General features: G+C 42.5%; 1 protein-coding gene across 1 annotated transcript in view; it reads left to right on the top strand.

The window, feature by feature from the left end:
* Window positions 1-17,431, top strand: part of LOC308292371 (NACHT, LRR and PYD domains-containing protein 12-like) — a gene marked incomplete at both ends in the record, with an annotated part of 41,171 nt that extends 23,740 nt beyond the window's left edge. The window contains 6 exons of the mRNA XM_080734684.1: window positions 866-1,024; window positions 3,612-3,788; window positions 7,637-7,813; window positions 8,985-9,137; window positions 15,931-16,029; window positions 16,114-17,431. Coding sequence (XP_080590810.1) covers window positions 866-1,024; window positions 3,612-3,788; window positions 7,637-7,813; window positions 8,985-9,137; window positions 15,931-16,029; window positions 16,114-17,431 — 2,083 coding nt within the window. The remainder of the gene's footprint in view (window positions 1-865; window positions 1,025-3,611; window positions 3,789-7,636; window positions 7,814-8,984; window positions 9,138-15,930; window positions 16,030-16,113) is intronic.
* Window positions 17,432-18,455: the final 1,024 nt, after the last annotated feature.

The raw sequence follows: 18,455 nt of genomic DNA, 5'->3' as shown, positions 1-18,455 counted from the left end.
TTAGGACCTTTTTAAAACCAAATTTGCCAAATTGTCAAATATTACAGAAGGAAGAGGCAAACATGTGACAACAGCCGATCTACAAGCTCACTGCAAGATGTTGTGAGCTTGTAGTTTTCACAATATGTATCTGTGGAGTCAAACTAAAAACAACATACAGTATCTTTGTCCAAGCTCCAGATTCAATCATTTTATTGCAGATGGGTTTGGCAAAAAAAAAAAAGAAAAGAAAAAGCACCTCATTGGATATTTGCTACAGTATCTCTGTACCTTTGGTCCAATATTCATTAGGCAGACTATATTTAATAATCCCACCACGTAAGGATGAGAGTGGTTTCATCATTCTTATAACTCAACTGTCCAGCTGGTGGGAGCATCACTTGCATTTCCTGGTTCTGTCTCTTGTCTCTTCACATAACCTCCATATTGTAGCTTATGAAATGTTAGAAAATTGGGGGAGATGCAAACTAACGTTGTGTCGGTGCTCCGCCTCAAAGCCAGATCAAAGCCTGCAGCTGTAGCCCAGCTTGAGGAGACAGGGATGAGAAATAGAGAAACTGAATGCTGGTCTCTAGTAGCTTGTTTGGAAAGCTTTTACACAGTTTAGGCAGTAAATATGCAATGTAGTTCAGTCTTCATTTCACACCTTTAACTGCAAGTTGAAATCTTTGATATCAAAATTGCTATCTTCCTCCTTAGGCCTACAGTCATTCTGTGCTGTCAAGTGTTGTCTATTCCACACTCTGCTCTGCTAAATACTGTTTATGTCTGGATAACTAGATAGGAGATATTTTATTTACCTCCCATGACAGTGAACTATGTATAATTTGTTTTGATAATCTCTTGATGTAATCTGTATTTACAGACTTGTTGGCTGTAACCTCGGACAGACAGAGGTTGAAGTTGTGGTTTCAGCTCTCAGCTCTAATCCTTCCCATTTGAGAGGATTGGACCTCAGTAAAAACAACCTGCACGACTCAACTCTACTGCTCTTTGCTGGACTGAAGAGTCTGGAGATTCTACGGTAAGATACATTTACCCGATTAATTTTGATCACTTCTGTTTTATCATGTACTGTATTATATGAATATAACATGAATGCTGTGGTGAGAATGTATTAATAAGCTTGATATCATGATAACCCAAGTCTATGTGCCTGATTAGAATAGCTGATCTACAAGCTCACAACTCATTGAGGACGCAACACTTGTGAGCTTGTAGATCGTCTATTTTCGACATGTTGTACATATGTGCCATTTCAACTTCACACATCCTGCCATTGGCAAGACAGTAGATTTTCAGGTGATTTTCAGATTGTAGATCAGATATTCTCTGAAAAAAATAAGCTTTGTTCTCCAAACCGGTGAAAAAATGCATTTGCAGGAAATTTTCAGGAAAATAGCAGTAAATACTGAAGAGTTGAAACAGCATATCTGTAGCTGTAGTTATCAAGCTTTACCGAGGTACGCAACAGATCAATGCATAATCAATAGCCTGCATCTAACTACTGTACCAATCAATTATATTTCTATTAGCCTAGGCATGAGGTTTCCAAACTGAGGGTCTGGATCCCCAAGGGGGCCCCAAAATTATTTTGGGGGTCTCCAGGTGATTAGCTTAATATGTAACATTGTTTTCTCACTCAACAGTAATATGGACATTCTCATAATATAATTCGGTTTAGTCTTGCGAATGGGAGGGGTGAAGTTGACACATTCTTGCATATTTAATTGATACGTTTGCACTCACACTGCACTTTGTCATCCGAAACAAGGAATCTCTTATAGTCCACGTCTGTCCACGGTACATGTATGTATCCAAGCTGCCTAATAATGCCTCCTCCATCTCCCTGTGTTTATGAATTCTTCAAGTTCAACTCACAACTAACCGCAGGACCCCCGCAAAATTGCAGCGCAGGCGTTAGCCTATTTATCTGCGGTCGTAAACGGGAGATCAAAAAATAAAACCCAGTGGCGGCAGGCGGCACTCGCAAAATCTACCAGCAATAAACCAGACGGCAAATACAAGATATGAATATCTACGAAGAGGAGAACGTCTCTCTCTCTCTCTCTCTCTCTCTCTCTCTCTCTCTCTCTCTCTCTCTCTCTCTCTCTCTCTGCCCCTTGTCTTGCCCTCCGCTGGCTCCCTCTCTGCGCTCCGCGCGTAAAGCGTCTCCATTTGGACATGATTTGGCACAGAGAGCGAGAGAGAGAGCGCGCGCACGAGCAAGGGCGAGAGACCCACACATCGGCCTATATTATATTAGGCCTATAGCCTATATATGATATACAAGTGACTCCAGTGGCACCTTCCTTTTATCTAACTCCTCACAAATAATACACTATATGCGATTGAGGGAGCGGTGATCAGAAATTAAATCAATGAGGGGAGGGGGCGGCCAGAATGGTCAGAAATCTAATGAGAGAGGACGGTCTGGAGGGGGATTTAACCTTTTATAAATAACTATGGATTTAAACCGCACATTCATTGCCTGTATTTGAGACGGATGGATTCACACCAACAGTGAAGCGTTTGCTGTAGCGAATCGAAACCACCGTTTTTCTGTGGATTTGCTTTTGTTTCTTTGATTCGAAAAAGAATACGGATGCGTCTTCACACATGCCCAAACGTTGTGTATTTTCCGACAATACGTTCGAGGATTCGTTTTAATTGCAATAAAACGTGCCTGTGTGAATGCCGCCTGAGTCTATACAAGGCACATTTCTAAAGGAACAATTTAAATGACCTTTAGGACCTTTTTAAAACCAAATTTGCCAAATTGTCAAATATTACAGAAGGAAGAGGCAAACATGTGATAAAAGCTGATCTACAAGCTCACTGCAAGATGTTGTGAGCTTGTAGTTGTATATGTATATGTGGAGTCAAACTAAAAACAACATACAGTATCTTTGTCCAAGCTCCAGATTCAATCATTTTATTGCAGATGGGTTTGGCAAAAAATAAAAAAATAAAAAAATAAAAAAAATAGCAGCTCATTGGATATTTGCTATCTCTGTACCTTTGGTCCAATATTCAGTAGACAGACTATATTTAATATTCCCACCACTTATGGATGAGGAGTGGTTTCATCATTCTTATAACTCAACTGTCCAGCTGGTGGGAGCATCACTTGCATTTCCTGGTTCTGTCTCTTGTCTCTTCACATAACCTCCATATTGTAGCTTATGAAATGTTATAATATTGGGGGAAATGCAAACTAACGTTGTGTCGGTGCTCCGCCTCAAAGCCAGATCAAAGCTTGCAGCTGTGGCCCAGCTTGAGGAGACAGGGATGAGAAATAGAGAGACTGATTGCTGGTCTCTAGTAGCTTGTTTGGAAAGCTTTTACCCAGTTTAGGCAGTAAATATGCAATGTAGTTCAGTCTTCATTTCACACCTTTAACTGCAAGTTGAAATCTTTGATATCAATATTGCTATCTTCCTCCGTACTGTCATTCTGTGCTGTCAAGTGGTCTTGTCTATTCCACACTCTGCTCCGCTAAATACTATTTATCTCTGGATAACTAGATAGGAGATCTTTTATTTAACTCGCATGAAAGTGAACTATATATAATTTGTTTTGATAATCTGTTATTTAATCTGTATTTACAGACTTGTTGGCTGTAACCTCAGACAGACAGAGGTTGAAGTTGTGGTTTCAGCTCTCAGCTCTAATCCTTCCCATTTGAGAGAATTGGACCTCAGTGAAAACCACCTGCACGACTCAGGACTACTGGAGCTGCTCTGTGAAGGACTGAAGAGTCTGCACTGTAGGCTGGAGATTCTACGGTAAGATACATTTACCTGATTTATTTTGATCAATTCTGTTTTATTATGTATTGTATTATGTGAATATAATATGAATGCTGTGGTGAGAATGTATTAATAAGCTTGATATCATGGTAACTCAAGCCTATGTGCCTGAGTAGACGTTAAAATGACCCCAAACATGTTTGAAAGTGAAATATCCCTTTAAGGCTAAATGCTATTTTGTCATACAACAGGATTGCGCACTGTAAATAGCTGATCTACAAGTCCACAATGCAGTGAGGACGCACTGCTTGTGAGCTTGTAGATCGGCTAGTTTAGACATGTGAACTGTTGTAGCTACGCCACAGTTATCAAGCTTTACCAAGATACTCAACAGATCAACTGATAATCAATAGCCTGCATTTACCTACTGTACCAATCAATTATCATTCTATTAGCCTAGGCCTGTGGTTCCCAAATTATTTGGGGGTCCCCTGATGATTAGCTCAATGTGCAACATTGTTTTCTCACTCAACAGTAATCAAACCAACAAACAGTATAAGTGTATATAAGGCACATTTCTAAAGGAACAATTTAAATTACTTTTAGGACCTTTTTAAAACCAAATTTGCCAAATTGTCAAATATTACAGAAGGAAGAGGCAAACATGTGATAACAGCCGATCTACAAGCTCACTGCAAGATGTTGTGAGCTTGTAGTTTTCACAATATGTGGGTCAGTGACGTCCCAAAAAATGTGTTTTTAAAAAAACTTTAAATTGCAGGCATAAAAGTTATTTACTTTTGTTCTACTCACTCTCAACCTTATGGAAATACATTTTGTTTTTAGATATTTTATTGGAATCAGACTTTATTCAGCAGTTTGTTGTACTTGTGCCTAAAATCGTCATATGGTGTGACATGAAAATAATTGTTCATAAAATGAAAATGGAGTACATCTTTCTTAAGTTACTCACTTTATCAAAGTCCTTTATCATAACTAACCAGTGATCCACTATAGTTTTTTGAAAATTAATTATATCTGTATATTTTTTTCATAATCGACACTCTGTGTGAGGCCCATGTTCATGATCTTACAACATATTTTAAATGTATTCTGTCAAAACTTTCTCTAAAATTACACAAATATTTGTGACTCTTCCTGATAATATTCTCTATGTAATCCATAAACATTTTTTTGGTTTAATCATTAATAAAGGTATGATTTCTCACTATTTGGAATGTCACACCAAATGATTTAGTGTCACACCGTATGATCATATCTTCATGTGTCAAAGCAAACTGTGTTTTAACCTACCTATTAGTGAGTACTGAACTTTACTGATTGATTAAACAATTACCCAGGATAACATGGCCTTAATATTTCTGAACAGGATATTATTGTAGGGCTTTAACATGGGATAAGAAAGAATTGTAGTAGTAGATGGATGATGAGGATGTGCACAGGAATGCTACGCACACCTAAGTCTTCTGCCGGCCCACGGCAGAAGGATCCTAAAGGGACAATAAGGCGCATAGCCACACTTGGAGCCAAGGCATTGAAGGCAACATTTTATTAACACCAATTAGTGGAAACAGAACTCAGCATTCAGGTAAATTGCTTTTTTCCGAAGTCTCCTGAACTTGAACACAGCATTTTGTGTTGAACAAATGTAATTAGGAATCATGACATTACACCACATCTCCACTAGCTAAAGAGTGCTGGGTTGCGCAACTCTGAAAATAGCTGATCTACAAGCTCTCGCAGCACAACGTGTTGAGAGCTTGTAGATCAGCTATTTTCGCTAGTTTTGTCTCGGGTCCTACCTTAACACTGTCCACTGTCCAGTCCAGTGAGTCAAAGTACAAAAGTATTAGATCAGATTAGATTATACATTTAGACTGTATTGTACATCAGCCAGTCGTATTTGGTGAGGGTAGCAAACCGGCTGCCTTGTTGCGGTTCTGCTATGCCACAGACAACCTCCTGCTCTTCGTAGAAAATGCAGTCTCGCCCCTTTGGCTCCTCTCTCCTTGCTGGGTCATTGTTTAGTTTCTCCCTGTACTTTCTCGTTCTCTCAGCACTTGTCATTTTCCAGCTGACAAAAGAAAATGGAATGTATAGTTTAAGACAAAGAGAAAATATTGTTTAGATTGAAACAATATGTTAAGGTTTCTGTGAAGGGGTTTCTGCTCTGTCTGATGAATTTGAAGTATCACTGAATGAAGCTAAATTACATTTTATGTAAAAATGTTTAAAACAAATGTTTAAATGTACAAAAGAAACATGGAACTTTGTTATTTGTTGTTATATCTGTAGTTAAATACAGTATAAATCATATGGTGTGACAGTCAAGTCATATGGTGTGACAAGCAGACATGTCACACCATATGATTAAGTGTCACACCATATTACTGTTTTCTCCATTTAGGTTTACCTTGAGGCTACTATGTACACATTAGCATGCTAACAGCATGCTAGCTATAACAAAGCAGCCTAGATCTACATGGAAATATGACCAAAACTTCAAATAACTTAAGCTTTTTTTAAAGAAAAGGTGTCACACCAAAAGACATCCAGAATGGTGAGTTTGTCAACGTTTCAACAAGATGGCATTTCATGAAAATGTTAAAATCATAACTCACCTCAGACACCTGTCTTGCAGTTGTGCTGGGAGTGCTGAATAGCCTTACAGAAGAAGGACCTCTCTAGCCAATAGGTGTCCAAATAATTGCCTGTTTAATTTTTCCAAACTAGTGTCACACCAAATGATTTTGGGTTGGGGGACAAAATGTTTTTGATCAGAAATGACTGAAAACATTATGCTTTGACTTTGAAAAGATATAGGCTCAAAATAGACATTTTTTTTAGCCTAAATTCATTTTCAAATGATTTTTAGCAATTCTTTTTCTTAGTTTTATTCAAGTTCCCACTTTGAGAAACAAGGTCAGGACAGTCACACCATATGAGTTTTGCCATGTTTGGTTGAAGATTCTGAAGAAATGAGGAATGAAATGTTTTAATCTTGAGTAAGTTCACATAAAGCTTAATGTCCTGCACAATATTCAGAAGGTTTTTGACAAATATATTTTTTATTTATACATGTTTGACACCGAGGACAGCGAAAACGTTACGTCACGTCACCCACCCACGTATCTGTGGAGTCAAACTAAAAAAAACAACATACAGTATCTTTGTCCAAGCTCCAGATTCAATCATTTTATTGCAGATGGGTTTGACAAAAAAAAAAAAAAAAAATAGCACCTCAGTGGATATTTGCTATCTCTGTACCTTTGGTTCAATATTCCGTAGACAGACTATATTTAATATTCCCACCACTTATGGATGAGGAGTGGTTTCATCATTCTTATAACTCAACTGTCCAGCTGGTGGGAGTATCACTTGCATTTCCTGGTTCTGTCTCTTGTCTCTTCACATAACCTCCATATTGTAGTTTATGAAATGTTATAATATTGGTGGAAATGCAAACTAACGTTGTGTCGGTGCTCCGCCTCGAAGCCAGATCAAAGCCTGCAGCTGTGGTCCAGCTTGAGGAGACAGGGATGAGAAATAGAGAGACTGAATGCTGGTCTCTAGCAGCTTGTTTGTACAGCTTTTACACAGTTTAGACAGTAAATATGCAATTCAGTAAGTTCAGTCTTCATTTCACACCTTTAACTGCTGGTTGAAATCTTTAATATCAAAATAGTTATCTTCCTCCGTACAGTCATTCTGTGCTGTCAAGTGGTGTTGTCTATTCCACACTCTGCTCCACTAAATACTGTTTATGTCTGGATAACTAGATAGGAGATTTTTTATTTAACTCCCATCACAGTGAACTGTGTGTAATTTGTTTTGATAATCTCTTATTTAATCTGCATTTACAGACTTGTTGGCTGTAACCTTGGACAGACAGAGGTTGAAGTTGTGGCTTCAGCTCTCAGCTCTAATCCTTCCCATTTGAGAGAATTGGACCTCAGTGAAAACAACCTGAATGACTCAGGACTACTGGAGCTGCTCTGTGAAGGACTGAAGAGTCTGTACTGTAGGCTGGGGATTCTACGGTAAGATACATTACCCAAATTATTTGTATCACTTCTGTTTTATTATGTAGTCTACTGTATTATATGAATATAACATGAACAATGTTCTGAGAATGTATTAATAAGCCTCATATCATGGTAACCCAAGCCTATATGCCTGAGTAGTTAAAATGACCCCATACATGTTTGAAAGTGAAATATTCCTTTAAGGCAAAGTAAAGGCTACTTCGTCATACTGCAGGATTGCTCACCAAATATAGCTGATCTACAAGCTCACAACGTGGCGAGGACGTACCGCTTGTGAGCTTGTAGATCGGCTAGTTTAGACCTGTGAACCGTTGCAGCTACGCCACAGTTATCAAGCTTTACCGAGGTATGCAACAGATCAATGGATAATCAATAGCTTGCATCTACCTACTGCACCAATCAATTATTGTTCTATTAGCCTAGGCCTTGTAAATATACCAAGACTCCCTAATCACGTCGCATACACAAACTTTAGAAGGCAATCGTAGCCAATCATTAGGGAATATGGGAAATGGGACAGATCCATGTTGATGACATGACTTTAGAGATACTGTGTACCACTTTGTGTGATTTTAGGCCAAAATCTGTAGGAGCAGTGTCCAAAAATGTGTTTAGCAAAAACCGTGTGTGTGTGTGTGTGAAGTTTGGCATGGATAGGGGCAACGGAGCCAGAGATAAGAGTACGGCAAAAGTGTGACGTGACGGACAGAGGGACTGATGGACTGACTGACTGACGTAGGGACAGCCAACTGCGACCTGAAGGTCGCAATAATGTAGTTCAGTCTTCATTTAACACCTTCAACTGCTGGGTGAAATCTTTGATATCAAAATTGTTATCTTCCTCCGTACAGTAATTCTGTGCTGTCAAGTGTGCATTTAATTGTGTTGAGCTGAGCTTGTCCTAGCATATACTGTATGTATCCAGGAATAATTACATTTATTGTATCAAATATCCCACCGTTGCCTTTATATATATATACTTTTTTTTGTAATTTGTTTTCCCTAATAACATTGTTTCTCTCTCTCTCTCTCTCTCTCTCTCTCTCTCTCTCTCTCTCTCTCTCTCTCTCTCTCTCACTCTCACTCTCACTCTCTCTCTCACGCGCTGTGCATACTGTGCGCGTGCATGTGTCTAAATACATTGTATGTATTCTTATTCATTCAGACTGAAGCACTGCTGGTTGCCAGAGAGATGCTGTGAAGTTCTGGCCTCAGCTCTTAGATCTAATCTCCATCTCAAAGAAGTGGACCTGCGTTTCAACATCCTGAATGAATCAGACCTGAAGACTCTAATCTCTGCTGGACAGCAGACTGTCAGGTGAGTAGACCTGGATGTGTCCATGTTGGATAGAGCACTGTTTCTACCATACTGTGTTCAAACCTGGATAGTTTGAGCGTCGCGATTACATACAAAGTGAATGCAAAAGCGAGACGACGCGTGTCCGGGCGGGGCGCGAACGATCCGAACGGGGCGACGGGAACGGCACGAACGGTTGCCTCTGTATCTTCGCCCCAGTTGGAAAAATCCAAGGGAAGCAACCTTCGATTCACCCATCGTGTCCTGACAGCCAATCAGCGTTGATTTTGTCCGGAGACAAGGAAATGTTTTGGGTGTTTGGTTTTGTCTTGATTCTGACGCGACATGGTTTTTTTTCCAACACTGACCTGGGCAACCAAAGTGAAGCGATTGAAGCGACTAGAATAGAAGAAATAGCTTCAGGTTTGAAGGCAGCTTCAGACTGTGTTCACACTAGTGTCTTAAATAGTGCAATGAGTTTGCAGTGGGATCAGTGGGGTGATAGACCCATACCCACTGGGTCTATGGGCCTATCACCCCACTGGGATGATAGGCCCTTGTGTAGTTGTGTGGTGCTGCTGTACGCACCGAAAATATCTGATCTACAAGCTCAGAGCTTGGACATGGTCTGTGTGTCCGACTTTGGAGACCAAAGCGCATGAAGTCAGAACAGGACATTCAGAGAGAGAGAGAGAGAGAGAGACATTTTCATGCAGTTGATTTCAGTAATCAGTTTATTTCAGCTGATAAATACTTTCAATATCCTCATGTAAGGATGTTATGAATCATAACTCATAACTCTTGACATTCTTATATCCAACAGAGCTCATGGATACCATGAATATGTTTGTCTTCATCACGACTAAGTCTCAGTCAATACTTGCGATTAAAAATGTCCTGTAATCTCCTTAGAGATTAGGTATTTATTGGAGAAACACTGTAGTGTCAGCTAGTGGAGACGTTGTGTTAGACAGTTAGACATTGATTCATTGATGCATTGTTGTTCTACTTCCTACAGAGTGAAACATGGAGGAGAAGATTGGATTAAACCTGAACTCCTTAAAAGATGTGAGTATGTATGTCTTATCTACAGTATGTCACACATTAACATATTGTACACTGTTGTATAATCTGTTGGCTCCTCCCATGTTTTATACTCCCTGAATTCTAAACGAAAAACCTTTTTCCTGGGACTATTTTAATAATAGTATTATACAATGTGTTATATGTACATATATGTGTTATATATGTGGATATTTTTAAATAGCCGATCTACAAACTCACAACGCCTCCCATTATGATGCGTTGTAAGCTTGTAGATTGGCTATATTTCAAAAACAGCTGATCTACAAGCTCACAACATGTTGAAATGTGAGCTTGTAGATCCGCTATATTTCATACACAAAAAATAGCAGATCGACAAGACACTGTGATCTTTTTAATGGTTTAGATTTTAAAAAATCACTGATCTTTAAGCTCAAAACGCCTCGAATCGTTACACATTATTGAGTTTGTAGATCAGCAATATTTTAAAGATAGACGATCTACAAGCTCACATGTCATAATGTGTCATGCTGTGAGCTTGTAGATCAGTTGTATTGCAAACATAAAAAGAGACGATCTACAAACTCATCATAATACACATCATGATGTGGTGAACTTTTATATGGACTATTATTTAAACAAAATGGCTGATCTACAAGCTCACAACTTGTCGCATTGTTACAGGTTGTGAGCCAATCTGCAAACTCAACAAGTTGATTAAGTTGTGAGCTTTTACATCGGCTATAGTAGTAGGCAAAAATAGCAGATCTACAAGCTCACAATGCTTGGGATGCGTTGTTTAATGACTTTTAGAATATTACGTAAGAAAGCGGCAAATGTTGTGAAAATATCTGATCTACAAGCTCTCAACACTGTGGGCTTGTAGTTTGTCTGTTTTCTGTCAAACTACTGTCAATGTAATACCTACAATTCCAAGTGCTTGCAGGGTGAGGGTCCCCAGTTGAAATATGATTCTTTTAGGGGTCCCCAGTTGCAGACATGCAAACAGCCCCAAGGTGAAAAAGGTGACAACTTCTTTGGCTAAAATTCTCCGCCGCGCATAGCGCGGCGCGAAATTTTGGACCTTTTTTGGGTCGGTAGGGTGAATTTGCACAATTCTAACTGGGTAAAACAGTGACTTACTCATATAAAACATGCAGCAAAATTGGACTTGTTGCCTACCGATTGTTCTATCTAGATATAATGAAGAAAATTATAAATATAATATAGCCTACAGATATAGTTATAGGAATAACCTATAATATTTAGGAACTTGTCTTTAATAGACAGGCATAGACAGAGACACAATGCACGCTGTGAGCTTGTAGATCGGCTATTTTCTATCTTACTTCTTAAATAGGCCAGTGTTTTCTAAGATAATTTCTTTGATTTTTATTTTATTTATTCATGAAATTAGAAGGAAAAAATAACTTTTCTTTATTTTAAATCATTAAATGTTATTCTTTTTTGGGGGAGAATGTTTTTTGAATGTTTTTAAATGATACAAAACTAAATGTAGGAAACCAAACATTAAGGGACCCATAAACATTTTTTAGCGACCCATAAATGGGTCCCAACCCAGTGCTTGGGAAACAGTGTTGTTGTAAAACCACAGATGATTGTTGTATTCTCCGCTTTGAGAACTGTATGTGAGTCTGCCTCATTTTTCTCTCCCCCTCTCTCTGCCTCATCTTAAAATAAATGCGAGAAATCTCTGTTCTGTCTAATAAGAGGCAGATGGAACGGCATGATAGCGTTGATTTAGCGTTAGCTCTGCTCTGGTCCATAGCGCGCTAGACAGTGGAGTTCTCCACTAACGGTCTAACGCTATGGACCAGAGCTAATAGCGTTAGCATGTAGCAAAACTATCGCATCACCGTTGAGGAAAATCAACAAACGTAGGCTATAGTCGATTATGTCATGTCACCGCATCGATGCAGAATAGCGACCGCATCGCGATACAAACGAATTAAAAAGTCCAATCCACAACTACACCACAATATCAATATCAACGACAACCTATTACTATGTCCTCCGTTTGAGCTCTCCGCTCAGCTGCTCTGGACAGAGTCAACTCAGTCAAGCATGGGTGTTGACGTCACAGGCAAGAGAAAGCGAGCGCTTGATTTGTTCAAAAATAAAACGACCATATCCCCCACCCACCTTCACCACTACTGCACTGACAAAACGGACGGAGCCAAGAAGAGAAAAAAAGCGCTCCTCTTCTCACTGCTGCTCAACGCAGCCTAAATGACATGACACCCCCCCACCCCCCCAAAATATTTTTACATCGAATCTGAACGAATCACACAAACGATCAATTTGGATTCAAAACGGCGATTTTCGCCGAAAAGCTACACGTTTGCATGCCTGCAAATATGATTCTTTTAGGGGTCCCCAGTTGAAATATGATTATTTTAGGGGTCCCCAGTGTGTATTTTTCACATTGATGTAATTTTCACGTAAACTTCATGTAAACATATTTTCTCACAGAATTAATGTCACTTCTCAAACTGGAGGCTTTAAGACATCACAGACCTGGTTGTGAGCTTGTAGATCTTACTGTGTTGTCATCAGACACAGACCTGGTTGTGAGCTTGTAGATCTTACTGTGTTGTCGTCAGACACAGACCTGGTTGTGAGCTTGTAGATCTTACTGTCATCAGACACAGACCTGGTTGTGAGCTTGTAGATCTTACTGTGTTGTCATCAGACACAGACCTGGTTGTGAGCTTGTAGATCTTACTGTGTTGTCATCAGACACAGACCTGGTTGTGAGCTTGTAGATCAGTTATTTTTTTCACTATTTTAAACCCCCAAAATGACTTTTTTCTATTGATTAGTCACACCATGGAGACTTGAGTTCAATAATATCTTTTGTATTTGTCACATTCCTAAGACAAACATGTATTATAGTAAATTTACCCCCATTGATTCTGGATGGAGACCCAAATGCATTTGTGTGAGAGTCAATGGGGGTACATTTACTTAACCCTTGACCCTATATCTGCTATTTTCAGCAACATTTATTTTATTTCTTCTGCATCTCTTCTCCACTAGTCCCTCCCTAACATTTTACTACTGCATCTCTTCTCCACTAGTCCCTCCCTAACATTTTACTACTGCATCTCTTCTCCACTAGTCCCTCCCTAACATTTTACTACTGCATCTCTTCTCCACTAGTCCCTCCCTAACATTTTACTACTGCATCTCTTCTCCACTAGTCCCTCCCTAACATGTTACTACTGCATCTCTTCTCCACTAGTCCCTCCCTAACATTTTACTACTGCATCTCTTCTCCACTAGTCCCTCCCTAACATTTTACTACTGCATCTCTTCTCCACTAGTCCCTCCCTAACATTTTACTACTGCATCTCTTCTCCACTAGTCCCTCCCTAACATTTTACTACTGCATCTCTTCTCCACTAGTCCCTCCTAACATTTTAGTCTAGTGTGAAAAAATAACAGATCAACAAGCTCACGGTGCCTCGCTGCAAGCTTGTAGATCTGCTATTTTAGAAAAATCGTGAACATGTGTGCAGGTCTTAGAATATTTTTGACCCGATTCCATTCTAAACCGTTCTTCTAAATCAGTGGTCCTCGAACCTTTTACAGTTTTTTTCGATTGCTAAAACACATTTTTCAAAAATTTGGCACAATTTTCACAACCTTTACTTCTGTCCCCAATCGCTTGACTCAATTTGTCACTACTTTAGATTTCCTTATCATATTAGACTCCGACTTTCCTTCTTTACACTCTGATGTAAATTTCACATCACCTTGTTGTCAAAACACAAGACACACTTTTCAGGTTTGCACACACTTCTCACATAAAATCTCAAAGCATCAATCCACAGCACACAAATATTCAAATCTCTAAACTTTCGGGTCAGGCGAGCAATTCAGAGCCAGGTCCCACTGCTTCAGGCCATGGAGGAGGCTTGTGGAGATGTGGGCTTTGAGGCCTGTCAGGGCTTCATGCGGCACTCTAGGCCAGGGGTTTTCAAAGTGGGTGATGGGGCACCCTGGGGTGCCACGACGGCAGTCCAGGGGTGCCGCGAGATCATTTGATAATATTTGGAATTTATTTGGACACTTGAAAAAATATTATTTAGTATAATTTTAAACTTGAAGTACAAAGTTATTTTCAGTCAGTTCTAACCAAATGGCTATTACAGTTTTTTTCGATTGCTAAAACACATTTTTCAAAAAATTTGGCACAATTTTCACAACCTTTACTTCTGTCCCCAATCACTTGACTCAATTTGTTACTACTTTAGATTTCCTTATCATATTAGACTCTGACTTTCCTTCTTTACACTCTGATGTAAATTTCACATCACCTTGTTGTCAAAACACAAGACACACTTTTCAGGTTTGCACACACTTCTCACATAAAATCACAAAGCATCAATCCACAACACACAAATATTCAAATCTCTAAACTTTCGGGTCAGGCGAGCAATTCAGAGCCAGGTCCCACTGCTTCAGGCCATGGAGGAGGCTTGTGGAGATGTGGGCTTTGAGGCCTGTCAGGGCTTCATGCAGCACTCTAGGCCAGGGGTTTTCAAAGTGGGTGATGGGGCACCCTGGGGTGCCACGACGGCAGTCCAGGGGTGCCGCGAGATCATTTGATAATATTTGGAATTGAAGTACAAAGTTATTTTCAGTCAGTTCTAACCAAAATGGCTATTATCTCAACGTTTTCCTCGCAACATACTGTAATCACTAAAATATTGTCACTCTCGGGCAGAAAACTTGTATCTCCAAGTTTCAAATGTGTACGTGTTTTGGTAAAGCAAAGCCCTGCTACATCATACAAGACTGTCGCACAAAACTATTGAAAACAGCCGATCTACTCGCGATGCGAGGCGTTGTGTGTTTGGAGTGTTTGGGGGTAAACGTTTGGACCTACAGTCAATAAAATGTTTTGTCTGCATATTTGTGTGCTGTTTTATGTTTGTCTATGAGATTAGTGGGCATACACTGGGTCATTTTACAAAAAGGGAATTGGTTCATTTACCAGAGTAATTGACATTCATTCAGTGTGTTCCATTTCGACAATTGTGTTTTCAATTTTGCTCTTCAGTGTTCTGTTCATGCTTGGTAGTGTTCAGCCAAAAGCTAGTTGTGTTTATTCAATGAATGCATGTGTGTGTCATGTGAAAATATGGCTGTGTTTACCAAATGAAAACACGAGTTCCATTTTGTGAACATGTTAAGAGATTTGATGGCAAAGAGTTGTTTGTTTACGAATCTCCAGTCAGCACTCCACTCCTATGGGTGTCGCTAGCGGCAACCAAGAATAACAGAATCACTCACATATACTCCCGTAGGACAATTCCCATTGGCCGAAGGGTATGTCCGTCAAATGACGTACCCGCCTGGAGGCGGACCCCTATAAATTCCCCATCCGCCGGCTGTTCCCCCTCTTTTTCGCTTCTGCTTCAACTGGATTGCTTGTTCACTCACTCGCTCCAACGAAGTCTTCAGCATTAAGAAATCTTACCTTCAAGTTTCAACTTTTCCCACTAACTACACTCAGGAGTTCGTTTCGTCTGCACCGATTTGGCGAGTAAGGTCGAGCCTACCGCTTTCGAGACTTTTTCTCCTGCCTTCTTCGAGTTTCTCCGCTAGCTAACTTTAGCCCGTTAGCTTGAGCTTCGCGCTAGCCTCAGCCCTCGCTTGTTAGCCTAGCTGCGCTAGCCTACTAGCTATCCACGGCTCCTCTACCTCATGGTTAGCTTAGCCTCCGGCCTGCTTTTTGCAGCCTAGCAATGGCCTCGGACGTCCCCTCGTCCTCGGCTTTTCGCTCCTGCTCCGTGGACGGATGTCCTTCCCTCATGGACCCGGGAGCTCCACAACGGAGGTGCACCAGCTGCAGGGAACAGGGCCTCTCCTCCGCCCCAGGTTCCCCAGAGGGCCGTTTCTCCCCGACCTCCGTCAGGTGAAGGCACGCCGCTGTAGCGGCTAGCCTCATCGACCTGATCGCCGACTTCCGCTCCTCTTCAGAGAACCAGGCGCCCCAGGCCTTCCCTCCAGACCCATGGGAGGTCCCCACCGATTCCCAAGAGGTCTCCAGCAGGGACATCGAGGTCTCCTTCGTGGCCGCGCAGCTCCGAGTCAGACGCTGGCCAGAGGAGGAGGACGATACCGACGATGAGGGCATCTCTCTGCCAGGTCCGGTGGCTCCGGCCGCCTCGGGTTCTTCTTCCCAGGCCCCGACCGACCTGCTGCCTGCCCCCACCGTCTCCACGGTGACGCAGGCCCCTTCCCCCCCTCCACAAGTGGCGGGACCCCGGCCTGAGGTGTTCGTCTTCACCGCACAGGTTCCCTCCCGGGCTCCCCGAGGCTCCGCTTTCGCCGTTGAGGGGACCCCATACCGGCCTAACCCCCATCCAGCGACGATGACGGCCTGGTCCGTGCTGGAGAGGGCAAACCACACACTGGGCCTCCCAGTGGCTATGGGAGAATACGGGATGACTATGCTCCCCCAACTGCCTGGACTGCAAGAAGCCTTGCACGATACCTGGGAGCAGCACTGGGATCCGACCAAACTCAACTTCCCCACCGAGTTCGTGGGGGGACCGGAGATAGGCATCCCCACCTGCCCTAAAGTCAGTGCTCCTACCGCCAGCGCCCTCCAGGACAGGTTCTTCGAACTGAACCCGTGGGCACCCAAGAGTCCTTTCACCTTGGGACAGACCCCGAAGCTGGAGGACAGGCGGGACTCTTCCGCGTCCAAAGGAGCCAGGGACGCCTACAGAGCCATAGGTCATTCGGTCAGAGACCTTAACGCAGTTGGCCTCCTCACGGCCTATGCAAAGACCCAACTCAGCCAGGTGACGGACCTTCTCCACAGCGAAGACGCCACCGAGCTGGCTACCACCCTAGAGCACCTCTCTACGGTTAACCTCCATGCTGTAGCCTGGGCCGGCCGCGCCATGGACTTCATACAGCAAAGGGAGGCGCGCAGCTGGATCGCTCCGCTCTCCAACGACAGGCCTTTCGAAGGGAGAGAGGAGCTTCTCCAGCTCCCCAGCTCTCCCAGAGGTATCCTGGAGGGCGCACTACCGATCCTGCTGAGACAGTCCGCGGCACGCCGAGAGGACGCAGGTTGGGAAGAGCCTCTCCCCCGGCTCCCACTTCCCCCCCGTCCCTCCGGAGGCCCCCTCAGATCCTCAGACCAACGTACCAGGTCGGGCCGGCGTCTCCCTACTCAGGAACCCCCAGCCCGCAGGCCCAGAGAGGACCGCGAGCACCCCCTGTAGGGCGCTTTGAACAGACTATTGGGGACTCCAGGCCTTAGTTTTCTTCAGAACTGGCTTCTCCGTGGCTTTTTCCCTTGTTTTCCTTCGGACAGGGAATCCGGAGTCTGTTTTGCTATTATTGTTTTATTCAAAACGTGCATCCCCTCCTCTGCCTTCATTGACATAATGCTTTATTGTTTTATTCAAAACGTGCATTCCCTCTGACATTGTTTTATTCAAAACGTGCATTCCCTCCTCTGCTTACTTTGACGTAAAAATGTTTTGTATTCACAAAGGTTTTACTGGTCAAGTAAATTGGTCTGTCCTCCACTTTCTGTGTGTTTCTTCCTAGTACACCACCTAGTGGACACGAGATGTGTCGAGTGTTTTGCCTCTTCAGGCTGTCTCTCACTTTCTCACAGCCTTCTTTCCTCTGTTCTTCAGTGTGTAGAGATTTCGCCTATTCAGGCTTATGTTCTCTCAATTCCCCTTAGCAGTTCTTTCAGTCACCACTAGAGACCAACCTCCAGCTAAAGGTAATCTGAAGTCTCCGCTTTCCTTGTTGCTCTCCTCCTTCTAAAGGTATCCATGAGCCCCCTCGGGACCTTTTAGACCTTATGAGCTAAGAGTAAAACCTGTACGCCTCCACAGGGTTTTTTGGAGTCGTTTGCTGTAGGTTAGAGTGGACTTTAGCCCTCACAGGCCTTGTTTAGTCCTTCTCTCCTTGTCTTCCGCTCCTGGCCACGAGTTTCGGTTCCAGCCCTCTTCAGACGTGCTCGGTTCGTTCCTCGAGTCGTCCCCTTCGGGCGGTCTCTCGGCCACGGGCGCGCTCCCTTTCCTCCTCGGCTCCGCCGGCCTTCCGGGGCGCACTCGGTTCCCTCCGCGGGGACCCGAGGTGCGCTCGGTTCTCCTCCCGGCTCGGCCCTCCCCTTCTCAGCCACGTGACCGGCCCTCCTCAGGTGCGTTCGGTCTGTCGCTCGAGCCGTCCCGCGCGTACGGTCTCTGGTTTTTAGGTACGCTCGTTTTCCTCTCCGGCTCCGCCGGT

Source organism: Nannobrachium achirus, assembly GCF_963921795.1.
Source record: "Nannobrachium achirus genome assembly, chromosome: 10".
NCBI classification, from domain to species: Eukaryota; Metazoa; Chordata; class Actinopteri; order Myctophiformes; family Myctophidae; genus Nannobrachium; species Nannobrachium achirus.
Note: the sequence above shows the minus strand (reverse complement) of the source record. Positions and strands in the feature narration are given on the sequence as shown.